Source organism: Gymnoscopelus microlampas (assembly GCF_963454915.1).
Source record: "Gymnoscopelus microlampas genome assembly, chromosome: 17".
NCBI lineage: Eukaryota > Metazoa > Chordata > Actinopteri > Myctophiformes > Myctophidae > Gymnoscopelus > Gymnoscopelus microlampas.
Window position 1 is genome coordinate 25,455,382 of NC_139954.1, and position 13,015 is coordinate 25,468,396.

The following is a 13,015-nucleotide window of genomic DNA, read 5'->3' on the forward strand; positions in this document are numbered from 1 at the left end:
GTGTGTGTGTGTGTGTGTGTGTGTGTGTGTGTGTGTGTGTGTGTGTGTGTGTAACACTAGATGTACAGTGTGGACCACACAGGAAACCAATGAGGAATAAAAGCCATTAATGTGTAATAGTGCATACCTTCGCCTCAGGATCCCTCTGTATCTCTCACACACTGCACAAACACCTGTGTGTGTGTGTGTGTGTGTGTGTGTGTGTGTGTGTGTGTGTGGGTGTGGGGGCAACTGGGCATGTGTACTTTTCTGTGTGTGTGCCTGCATTTGTATTTCCTGCAAGGGGGTTAAATGTGTGTGAACACACACCTGTACCATAGGGTGCGTGCCTGTGTGTGTCCATAAGTGTGTGCATACAATTTGAATTCAGTGTGCGATTGCATTCATCCATGTGTGTGTGTGTGTGTGTGTGTGTGTGTGTGTGTGTGTGTGTGTGTGTGTGTGTGTGTGTGTGTGTGTGTGTGTGTGTGTGTGTGTGCGTGTGTGTGTGTGTGTGTGTGTGTGTGTGTGTGTGTGTAAAGTCCTGTCGTCAGCGCTATCAGCCAGCAGTTGAGGCGTGCCTCTACGGCCCTTCTTGTGGAGTCAATTTTCCCTCAGGAAGCAAAGTGACTCAGTTGTGGTCTGACTTTGTTTGTGAGCGTGTGAGTGTGTGAGAGTGTGTGAGTGTGTGTGTGTGTGTGTGTGTGTGTGTGTGTGTGTGTGTGTGTGTGTGTGTGTGTGTGTGTGTGTGTGTGTGTGTGTGTGTGTGTGTGTGTGTGTGTGTGTGTGTGTGTGTGTGTGTGTGTGTGTGTGTGTGTGTGCGTGCGTGCGTGCGCGCGTGCGTGTGTGTGTGAGAGAGAGTGTATGCAACAGAAACATAGACAACGGATGGGTGCAAGATTGTGTGCGTGTTTGTGTATGTGCATGTACTACATATACATTACATTCTCACTTGCATTTTTGTGTGTGTGTGTGTGTGTGTGTGTGTGTGTTCAAACAGATTATTGTGCGGTTACATGTTTGGGCTCTGTCACTGGCATACTTTTCCAGGTCAGCCTGAGGTCTGCCCGTGTCCTGAAATACACCCCTCTCTCTCCTCCACAAGGGGAAATGTTGTGCAGTGTGACAGCTGGTACAGGCATCATACCGCTGCACCTCAGATGTACTGTCTACGATGAAGAGCAAACACCGGGTCCCATCAAAGGCCCAGCAAAGCCCAAAAACACACTGTGGGGTCAGTCTAGCAAGACTCAAAAATCTTCTCATCAGGTGTGTTAAAAGTTGTTATTTGTGTGCACAGCTGTCCAAATACCAAATAGGTAAAGAATGCCTTTAAGTCTGCCTCCAGTGACTATTCTAACGGGAGCCATGATTAGGGATGAAAGGTTAAGAAGATTCCAGCAGCGGCCCATCAAAGATTTCGGGACATATTTTATTCCTCAATAAATACCTCTGATCCCGCATGAGCGGCATCAGGTCAAACAGACATCAATACTGTTAGGCCGTTATGACAAGAACTACAGCTTTATATAATGCTTAAATTCTTTGATATCATCAAGTGAGATGGGCCATATTGACACGGTCACTTTGAACTCCTAAATGAGCTTCCCCCTACTCAAACAGAGAGAGTGTTTGGCAGAAGACAGAGTGAGTGTGAGGATTGAATTAAAGTTCTGAGGGATTCAATGGTCACACATGAGCTCATATGGTAACTTGAAGCTGGATGGCCCTTTGCTAATAGCCAAGACTATAAAAACAAATGGAAATGATTTCCTCCATATCAATATACTTTATGCTTTTCAGACCAACAGTTAATATTCTCCAGAGCTTCATGGATGTGTGTATGTGAGTTTGACTGTGGGGGTGTATCTGAAGTGGACAGATTTTATTGTATTTTTCCCGCACAAGTTTTGGGGTATGTGTAACGCTACAGTATGTGACCTCATTCCGAGTGGGAACCACCCACGGGGAATCCCCCAACTCTCAATGCAAGTAGGCTTTTGAATGTGTGTGTGCGCATGTTGTATGTGTGTATTTGTGTGTTCGAAAGAGAAATAATGAAAAAGAAAAAGAAAAAAATGTATATAATGGACAGACACACACACATAGACGGAAACAGTGTGTGTGTGTGTGTGTGTGTGTCATATGATTAAGTAATGTCTCGTGGGCCGTGCATCCCCAAAAATAAATACTGGGTGGTCCTGCACCTCAAATGGTGACAATTGTTTGGGAGAAGTACAGTGAGCGGCCAGACACAAAGTAGAATGTTATCCCAAAGCGACTGTTGCAGTAAGCCTTTAATGCAGTAAGCTCCGGGCTAAATCCTAAAACAGGCTAAAAAAGATTATTGTATCCCCAAGAAGTCTGTTGGAAACTGCCTAGCTATGATGGTTTTTGCAGCTGCGATGGGCTGGCACAGTAATATATGCAAGTAACGAATGCTGAAGTCCGATCGCTTTGAGTTTATTCAAATAAATTCAATTTTTATTTGATCTCACTGGAGTCCATTTTTCAATCACATATACAGTACATGCGCGTGCGCGTGCACACACACACACACACGCGCGCACGCACACACACACACACACACACACACACACACACACACACACACACACACACACACACACACACACACACACACACACACACACACACACACACACACACACACACACACACACACACACACACACACAGTCACACACACACACTTGTACGAATGTGCACACATACAAACTCACACTTACATATGTATACATACTGTATACACTTGGTGGCTATTGGGAGGAAATGAGAGGTCTGCGTGGAAGGTATTAGCATGAGAGAGTGTAAAAGACAGCCTGTATCCTGTATACCGCCTCCTGAGTCATCTGTGTTCAAGAAAAATACCCAGGAACACAGTATACTGATGCCGGTGACCACACGGGAAAGGATTAGTATCAATCACTCCTGTGGGAGCAATGTGGGCGAGTGTGTGTGTGTGTGTGTGTGTGTGTGTGTGTATTTGTGTCTGTTCGTGTGTTTCTCTGTGTATGCACACAAACATGTGTAGTATGTCCTTCTTCTGTGTGTGTTTGTTTTGTGTAGTTTGGGTGTTATGCAGGCTGCAAGACTTTCCCACTTTGAAGCTCTGGGAAAATGGACTGAGTGAGAAATGTGTTTTTAGATTCAATCACATATATTGAAAATACATGAAGATACATTTGACACTAGGATACTGACACCAGGATACTGAGCAGGATACTGGCACCAGGATACTGACCAAGATACTGATACCAGGACACTGACCAAGATACTGACACCAGGATACTGACCAAGATACTGATACCAGGATACTGACCAAGATACTGATACCAGGACACTGACCAAGATACTGACACCAGGATACTGACCAAGATACTGACACCAGGATACTGACACCAGGATACTGACCAAGATACTGACACCAGGATACTGACCAAGATACTGACACCAGGATACTGACAACAGGGCCATGATACTGACACCAGGATACTGAGCAGGACACTGACACCAGGAAACTGACTCCAGGATACTGACCAATATTCTGATACCAGGATACTGACATCAGGACCATGATACTGATACAAGGGTACTGAGCAGGACACTGACACCAGGAAACTGAGCAGGATACTGACTCCAGGATACTGACCAAGATACTGATACCAGGATACTGACCTCAGGACCATGATACTGACACCAGGATACTGACACCATGATACTGACACCATGATACTGACACCAGGATACTGACACCATGTTACTGACACCAGGATGCTGACACCAGGATACTGACACCAGGATACTGACACCAGGATGCTGACACCAGGATGCTGACACCAGGACCATGATGCTGACACCAGGACCGTGATGCTGACACCAGGATACTGACACCAGGATACTGACACCAGGACCGTGATACTGACACCAGGACATTGACACCAGGTTACTGACACAAGGATGTTGACACATACAGTAGCATCACAAATAATCAAATATTAGGCTTATCTGACCATTTATGGGTTATGCAGTAATGACATATTGGTTGTGCAGTTTGACCCACCAGTTTTGGAGATACTATGGCTTATAGAGTGATGTCTTGCACAGATGCAGATAATTGAGAAAACAGCTCTTAAAGTCCCAAGTCTTTGTTCCCCGAGCTTTTCACAGGTATCCCAGAATTCTTAGCTGCAAGGTGGGGGTCTGAGGGGGTAAGGTAAACACCTTAGGCAGCAGTTAGTGTTGCCAAGTCCACCTATTTACCGCAACTTTTGGCTTGTAATTTTCCAGAGTTGCAGGAAAAAATGCCGAGTCGCAGGTTGCGTTTTTTTGGGCTTGTTTTAAAAACGTGGTGGCTTCTTTGGAAAATCTAACAAGCCAACATTTCTTTGATGTATATACTATAATTCCCCATAGGTTTGTGAGGACTGTTAATCACATTGACAGAATCGGTCTGGTGTCTACTTATTAAACCCCTGGCTCAAGTATGCGTGTAATGTTATAATAAATAACCAAAAATATAAATTATTATAGACCTACATAGTAATTATAATGAATATATGCATGTAATATTTTTTTATTAGGAATATATGGCCATAATTTTGGGCTTGTTTTGGCTTGTTTTTCAAGGTGCGATGTGGCTTATTTCTCTAGCAAGATTTAGCTTGTTTTTGGCTTGCTTTTGGAGGTCGGTTGGCTCATTTCTCTCACGAGACTTGGCAACAGTGGCAGCTGTCCCACAATGGGCTCAAATGGGGTGGAGGTTCAGAGGTGGGTGGCTGGGAGTTTCAAAAGTTACATACTGTATGTCATGAATTTAAAAAATGATTGAGTAAGAGTACGAAAAAGTGACAAGAAAGTGACGAGTAGTTGCACGTCTCTCTGTCGATCAGGCCTGCGACCTGATAAAAAGTATTTGAAATACGTATTTCAAATACATGCATCTCTTCTCCCTCCTCCCTCTCTCTCCTGTTGGAGTGAAGAGAAGAAACCAACCTTCTGCCAGCCTTTTTTCCTTTTCCTGATTCACTCCCTCTGCCTGTGGAACGCGCACACACACACACACACACACACACACACACACACACACACTCTTATTTCCTTCCTTCCTTCCTTACACACACACCTAACCACACCATAAGCTTTAATACCAAATATTGTTCTCAGACAAGGGATGTAGTGCTTTTTTAAAGCAGTTTGAAACGTTGTGTAACAGATCCATGTAGCCAGAGGACACATATGATACGTTCCCACAGCATTCCCTCAATCAGCATCCTCTGCATTTTATTGATTAGACCTTAGAGTGGCGGTTTGTCCCCACTACACTGGAGACTCCCAGCTCACTCACATGTACAGACAGACACACAAGCAGGCAAACATATAATATACCCATGCACAAACACACAGTATGCACAGTAAAATCCTCAGAGTTAAATTAACATGAGGATTTTACTCACACATGTATGCTATGCTTACACAGACGATGAATACACATACAGTATGCGCACACGCACGCACGCGCACGCACACACACACACACACACACACACACACACACACACACACACACACACACACACACACACACACACACACACACACACACACACACACACACACACACACACACACACACACACACACACACACCACATCCCAATAATGACCGTGGTTGATATCTCTCAAGTTTATGGGCATGACATTTCCAGTCCAACTCCTACAGCATGACTTCATACCACAATGAAAGGGGAGTCCCACCCTTTGTTCTTTGTTGCCTCGGCCAGGTGATAACCATCTTCTTTGTCCAGCAGCACAGTGATGTTACCAAAGTGGTATTCACAGTTCTAACAAGAGCTTTGTACCACCACTAAAAACAACTACTATAATCACTGGTCTATTTTATGACTGCTGACTCTGCACTTGGGAGGTATTTTCCCTTTCTTTACGATGAAACATTTAACACTGGGACAGTTGCAGTTGACTAGGACATGACAAAGACACAAACATTTTAACAGAAGATAGTTAAGATTGTTTTTATTGAAGTTGTCTTGATCTTCAATGACCCTGAGCACAAACATGATATGCTAAATGTGATCTAGAATCATAGCAGCACAACATAAGAGAAGTATTCAGTACACGCATTCAGATTGAAAACAAGGACACATCTAATCTGTGTCAATCTATAAACTAAGAGGACCCAGAATCTATTGTTCATTTCCTTTAGAGAACCATGTAACAGATACTTCACATGCTACTTTGATTATCCCTTCCTCTTAAGAACACAAAACAACACATATTTAGAGTTTTTCTTCCACCCATCTGCACACATTGATTCAATTAAGAGCCAAACAAAATGATCTAAAGATTATGAGTCATGGCGATGACCTTACAGCTAATTTGGTAAAATGCACATCAATTCAAACTAATGTCAGGGCAAAAACACAGCGTGACTCACTACGCACATGCAGACCGATATCGAACACCGCACGACTCACATCAATGATAAATCACTCCAGTGATCGATCGGAAAACAGATTATAACTGTTAGCTTAGTATTATATGCAGGATACAGGTTTGGTGTAGCGTCAGAATAGCCCACATGCTGTTGTTGCTATTGCACGCTTCCATATGAAGAGGTGTAAGCAATACAAAGGCAGCTTGTCTACTGTCTAAGCTCTGACCACCCATTACATCTCATAAAATGTCAAATTACAAAAAGAGGCACTGTCGCAAACTCCCCAATACTGTAATGCAGGGTGTCTGCAGGTATCAGGAAGAAATTGTATTGTCGTATTGTAGATTGGGAATACCTCAGCTCAAATAATATTTAAAAAACCCAAATGTAATACAACTTCATGAATGTTAACGCCTTTTTAAAATAAATATACATTTTAGACTATAAAACGTTCTAATTAAAAATGATTTTTGCCCATAATGACCAAAATAGGGACACAAGTGTTAAGGTAGTTAATCAAATGAAGTCAAGGTTGCATTTCACTGATCAGCGTGTAGGCCTGGTGGTAGTCTCCATTACACTGCATGAGGATGTCCTCCAGGAAGCTTCGGTCGCAGTAAGAGAGTCTGCTCTCCAGTCTCATCAGGGCCCACTCAAAATCTGGCTCTGAATCTGGAAAACACATCGGAAAGGATTAATATTCATGGGCTCATTATTGTACTCCTGAGACCGCTGCGGAAAAATGCTTCAGTGATTGCCACAAGCCAAAAGGATTCACTTCTCATGCACAACAGCAACGTCAAATACTGTACTGACTTGTGCATTTATACAGTATAACCCCCCCCCCCCTCCAAATTGAACTTTCTTTAAGCCTAAGGATATGTACGTACAAGCTGTCATTCACACAAGAGCACCAGCCAATCACATCAGCCATTCCATGTTCTGTGCCTCTGGCTCTGTTGATTCAGACAAACTTACAGATTGAAAAAAGAGGGAGAAACAGAGAGGGAGAGGCTCCAATGTGTGAGGGAATAAATGAGGAAACGGCGTTCTTCCACCGCAGCGGTCGTGCCAGCCAGCCGGCCTGCAGCCTGTCTTTTCTCAGACAGCCCTGCCAACTGTGCCATGCTCCATCCCTACCGCTAGCCACATTCTGCCAGACGCAAATGAGAATCGGATGCCTGGGTGGTTCCTCCTGTCACGGTCCAGCCCATGCAGCTCTCCAGAGGCAGCACAGAGTCCCAGAGCCAGGCAGCTGGAGGGAGCCAGAGAACAGGCCTTAAGGGACAGAGGGGTCTCAGGGGGAAGCCGCCGTCACCTAGCTATGCAGGAGATTAGCTTAGGCAGGTATTGACAGAGCGGAAAGCCCTAATCAGCGTGCTGGGAGAACACAGACGCCCTGGCGACCGGAAGTTGCCTGACACTTTGATTGAGGGTGCTGTGGCGTTCCAACATGGGGGATTCGTACCCACAACCTATACTGTGCCAGGACTCAGAAGGTGGAGTCACTTTCAGAGGGTGCGCTGCCTGTTGCTGGTGTTGTTATAGAATAGCGTTAGTTAGCCACAAATGGAGTGCGAGGGTGAGGAGGAATTATAGCCGTTACTATCAGACAGAAGCTGGGACTGTACTGGGGAATGTTTAGGCAGTGAGCAGGTGCTAGGAGAGGGCCCTTTGTTTTTGGATTCCTGTAGCAGGGGTTGCTTTGGGGATAAACAGAGCAATGAGGTAGTGATAACAGTGACTGCAGCACATTAACCATGTTTACAGTAGCTGGAGGGTGAGTTGCAGTAGCTATCTAACTAACACGACACTAGTTCCCAAGTCCCAACACTAGTTTATTTGCCAGGAAACTGAGAGTCATTCGTTTCTGTCATTCAAAATCATTTAACCAGTGATGTTTCAAATGCTGCATGTCAATCTTTGTGAACTCAGGCCAGTTATGAAAGGGAGGAACTTGGCATGTCAGTTTGGCAGAAAGCCGAGTGTCTGTCAGACTGGCGTAGGCTGGAGGCTTTCAAGAAAATCTCCCTCCCTTACTGACAGCTAGCTAATTAATGACACTCAATGCAATGTGTGTGTGCGTGTATGTGTTGAAAACACATTTTTTTCCCGATGTCATTCTTGTGTCTGTCTGCAAAATCACATGTTTAAGTGTGTGTGTGTGCGTGTATGTAAGCCAAGAATGATATACTTTTGTTTATCCTAACCCCATTCATTCCTGGGAACAGTAAGCAATGATCTACTCTTAAGGAGTTGGAAAAATGTTTGCTTACTCACACCTACACACATACACTCACACACACGCATACAAGTAGTATGAATGCCAATGCCACACATAACCACCTACCTACATCTTTTAAGGCTACAGAGCCTTTGATTTAAGACAGACTAAACAGACAATCAGAGCGTCTTGAGAAAAGGATGAGGTTGGCAACCGGCATTTCCAATAAGCCAACCGTCTGATTCAGATTTGGTTAACCAGGGATGAGCCAGAGTGCAAGAAAAGGCGTGAGAAAAAGAAGAACAAGAGGTATCCACGCAATCCAGAGAGCCGGATAGCAGAACTGACACAGGGCGGCAGCTTACCAGCCTCTGTGGCCCAGTCGGAAGAGCACTGCCGGGGGTACGCATCTGGACAAGTGGGGGGGTCCTCCTGCGGTTCAGGGCTATGGGCCTGCTGGATGCTGAAGTCTTCAAAAGACAAAGAGGAACACCCCCCCTCTCTCCGTTCTTCCATCTGACTTGTGCCACTCTCTCTGTCCTGGCCTTTTAGTTTGTCCAGGAAAGCTGAGTTCACTCTGTGAAGATGATGGTGATAAACCTTGATTGTTTTGAAAAAGTAAAAAGTAAAGTCTGCACAGTATCAAATGCTATAGATGTTTATTACCACCACATTTCAAACATCAGCTCTTCATCAGAGGTCTGATGTGTGTACTTTTCGGTCCAATACAATATTTATCATTTAGATGTACGTGCTTTCACACTATTTTGTATAATGATTGATTGCTTTGCTTGAAATTACTCAAGTTCTTCCATTTTTGTCCCTTCACTTAACTATGTCCAGACTTCTAGTGGTAATAAATGATTCTTTTCTCTTTGAAAAGAGACAAATTACCAAGAGAACCATGGAATGCTGGAGAAAGCATATGGTCAACGCATATCAGAGACTCTATACTTACCTTCTGTGATCCAGCTGTACTTTTCTGCTCGTCTCCTCGTAGTTCTTGCTCTGTTTCTGCTCCAAGGCTTCACTCTGGGAATAACAGATCTCAGTCAGTTAGGGCTCACAATTTTGGCCAAAAAGTCAATTGCTTCAAACACTCAAGCACTGTACTATCACAGTATAAAACAAGTCTGAAAGCCCTGCTAGTGGCCTCTAGTCTAGAGTCTGTGCTGCGCCTTACATCCAACCAGATCAGAGTGTTGAACTGACCAATCAAGCGACTGAGTAAGTCATTGACATGGCCCCCTAAACGAGTCACAGAGAGTGTTGGCAGGTGAAGTTTCATGGCAATCCGTCCATTCAATTTTTAGTTCACTTGTGTGCAAGTGTAAGATGTGGCCTAAGGGTAGCAATAAATGAAAGGGCATGGGGTCATGACAATCAGTAGGGTTCATTCTCCACAGAGCATGAAGGTAGTGGTACACAACCAATTCCATGGCAATCAGCACTTGTTTTCAGGATATATCGTTGCCAGAAGGACGGATGGAGGGTTGGACGGACAGACAGACAGACGGACGGACGGACGGACGGACGGACGGACGGACAGACAGATCAACCGACCAACATGGCCATCTTTTGATGACGAGGTTTCCTCGTAAAAAAAGAAAAAAATAGCTTACAATGCCCTTGAATACTGGAAGAAAGTTGATAAATGTCTCTTATCAGAGACTACAGTGAATAAGTAACTGAACTGTAGAGCTGCACTGATAAAGACTATAAGGATATAATTGAACTTAAAAAAAAAAAAATCCTGTGCCACATGATGTTGAAATACTCGCTCATAAACATGAACAGTTGGAGGCAGGGGCATAGTTTCTAGGGTATATGACAGCATCCAGAGGGTAGCTTCCCCGTCACTTAATCGTGTAACAAGGGCATGGGAGGAGGAGCTAGGGATTGATCTGCCAGTTTCAACTTGGCAGTCGGCAGTTTCACTGGTACATTCATCTTCAATTTGCATTAGGCATGGGTTGATACAATTCAAGGTTCTCCGAGTAGACTAGCTACTTTTTATCCCAATTTAGATCCAGCTTGTGTTAGGTGTAATCAGGACCCAGCTACCCTTAGCCACATGTTTTGGTCGTGCCCCAGACTAACTGCATTCTGGACGGAGGTATTTAATACCTTTTCATATATGTGTAAATCAATTATAGACCCCAATCCATTGACTGCATTGTTTGATGTTCTCCCACAGGGTATACCAATAGCGACTCACCAAGCTGAAGCTATAGCCTTCTCCTCTTTGAAGCTCTGAACAGCTTAAATATACCACCAGAGGCTCCATTCAGAAGTATACTATAGTATGGCAACCGTCATTTATGATACGGGTTCCATTGGGTATTGAGTACAAGTGTCTGTGATGTCTTGTAGTTTGTTATATGTTTGTTTAAGTATCTTTGTCTTGAAAAATTCAATACAAATATTTGAATAATAATAAACATGAACAGTCTCTCCTACAGCTCTCTCTCAGAGTTAAATGAACACTCAGGATTTTACAGCTAGGGGTTGGATACTTCTACTTCAACATCACCGTTTCCCTCCTTTACCTTCTTTCTCTGTTCCTCCTTTTTCAGCTGCAGGGTTGAGTTCTCCTCCTCCCTCTGACTCTCCCTCTGATCCTGTGCTCGGCGCTGGGGTATGGGTGAAAGACAGGGTTAACATTAGAATCTAACAAGACCCTTCCCGCCCCATTTCTGTGTTGCTGTCCCAGGAGAGAGCTGTAGGAGTGAGTTCTCTCTTCTCTCAGGGAAGGAACCGAAAGCACAGCGATTTGGTGGGCTCTTATTCTCCCATCAGAGTGTACCAAACAAGCTCCCACTGACACCTGGGATGCAGACACGCACACACACACTCACTTCCATATGCGCACACGTATATGTGCGCACGCACGCACGCACGCACGCACGCACGCACGCACGCACGCACGCACGCACGCACGCACGCACGCACACACACACACACACACACACACACACACACACACACACACACACACACACACACACACACACACACACACATACACAGGGGATGTGAGGGGGAGATTAATCTGCTTTATGGAGCCATCCCTGAAAGAACAACAGATCCCAGAGTCCCAGTCAAAACCACATCAAGAGCCTGTCTCTCTCTGCTCTGCACCCGGAGGCTTTCATCTCCCTGTCAGTGACGTCTATCTGGGAGAACTATGTTACTGGACCCTGGGAGCAGCTTCAGAAGAGGAGAGGAGAGGAGAGGAGAGAGAAAAGAAAAGAAAAGAAAAGAAAAGAAAAGAAAAGAAAAGAAAAGAAAAGAAAAAGAAAAATGAAAATTATGCATTGCTTCTTGAACTATGACCACAAATTGGAACTGCTATGTAAAATATGTTTTAAATCGTTTTTTAATTGATTTCTCCTTTTCTTTTTTTAGTCATTGCCAATTACCCCCATGTGTGTATAGTTCCTGTCACTGTCAGTGCCAACCCCTATTGTTTGGTCTTGGGGAGGGTGTAGACAAGTCATTTCCGATACACATGGAGTCGCCAGCTTTTCACCTGACAGTGAGAAGTTTCACCGGGTGGGCGTAACACGTGTGCATGCTATCCCTCCCAGTTCTGCTCCCAAGTGCAGCAACATAGATCACCCTCCCCTGCCGGCTTCCCACCCATGAACGTGGCCAATTGTTTTTGTTGGAGTGCCCAACCAAGCCGGGGCACCACTAAGAAATTGAACCCCAGTTTCCACGGTCGTGGGCAGGAACTTTAGCCGTGAGCCTAGATGCCCCTATTTTTCAGTAGGACAAAGAGAAGAAGGGAGATAAAGGTAAAAACAATGGAACAGAGAGGAGAGGAGAGGAGAGGTGAGGTAAGGACAGGAGGTGAGAGGAGAGGACAGGAGAGGAGAGATCGGAACAGGAGAAAAAAGCAAGTGGAGAGGAGGAGGGCCACCCACCGGCCCATAGACAACCCATTGGCATTGTGTACAAAACAATATATCGTTTTTTTGTTGTATTTTTTCCATTTATTTCTCCCCACCCCTTTTCTTTTTTCTCCCCAATTTTAGTTGTTGCTATTGTGTTTGTCCCTGTCACTGTCAACCCCAATTGTTTGGTCTAGAGACGTAGACGAGGCTCCTCTCATACACATTAAGTCTCCAGCTGTTTGTTTCCACCTGACAGTGGAGTTTCACCAGGAGAGTGTAACATATCCTCCCAGTTTTTCTCCCCGCTGAACAGGCGCTCGGCCAACCTGTAGGAGTCGCTAATGCAGCGACAGAGATCATTCCCCTGCCAACTTCCCACCCGCAATGCACCCAGTCAAGCCAAAGACACCGCAGAGGAATCAAACCCCATGTCTCCAT

At 44.7% G+C, this 13,015-nt stretch overlaps 1 protein-coding gene across 1 annotated transcript in view; it reads right to left on the reverse strand.

The window, feature by feature from the left end:
• Positions 1 to 6,016: 6,016 nt before the first annotated feature.
• Positions 6,017 to 13,015, reverse strand: part of epsti1 (epithelial stromal interaction 1) — a 16,509-nt gene continuing 9,510 nt past the window's right edge. Inside the window, exons 8-11 of the mRNA XM_084083808.1 lie at positions 11,228 to 11,311; positions 9,637 to 9,710; positions 9,044 to 9,255; positions 6,017 to 7,126 (exon numbers count right to left, since the gene is read on the reverse strand). Of these exons, the coding sequence (XP_083939934.1) occupies positions 6,981 to 7,126; positions 9,044 to 9,255; positions 9,637 to 9,710; positions 11,228 to 11,311 (516 nt within the window). The 3' untranslated portion in view covers positions 6,017 to 6,980. The remainder of the gene's footprint in view (positions 7,127 to 9,043; positions 9,256 to 9,636; positions 9,711 to 11,227; positions 11,312 to 13,015) is intronic.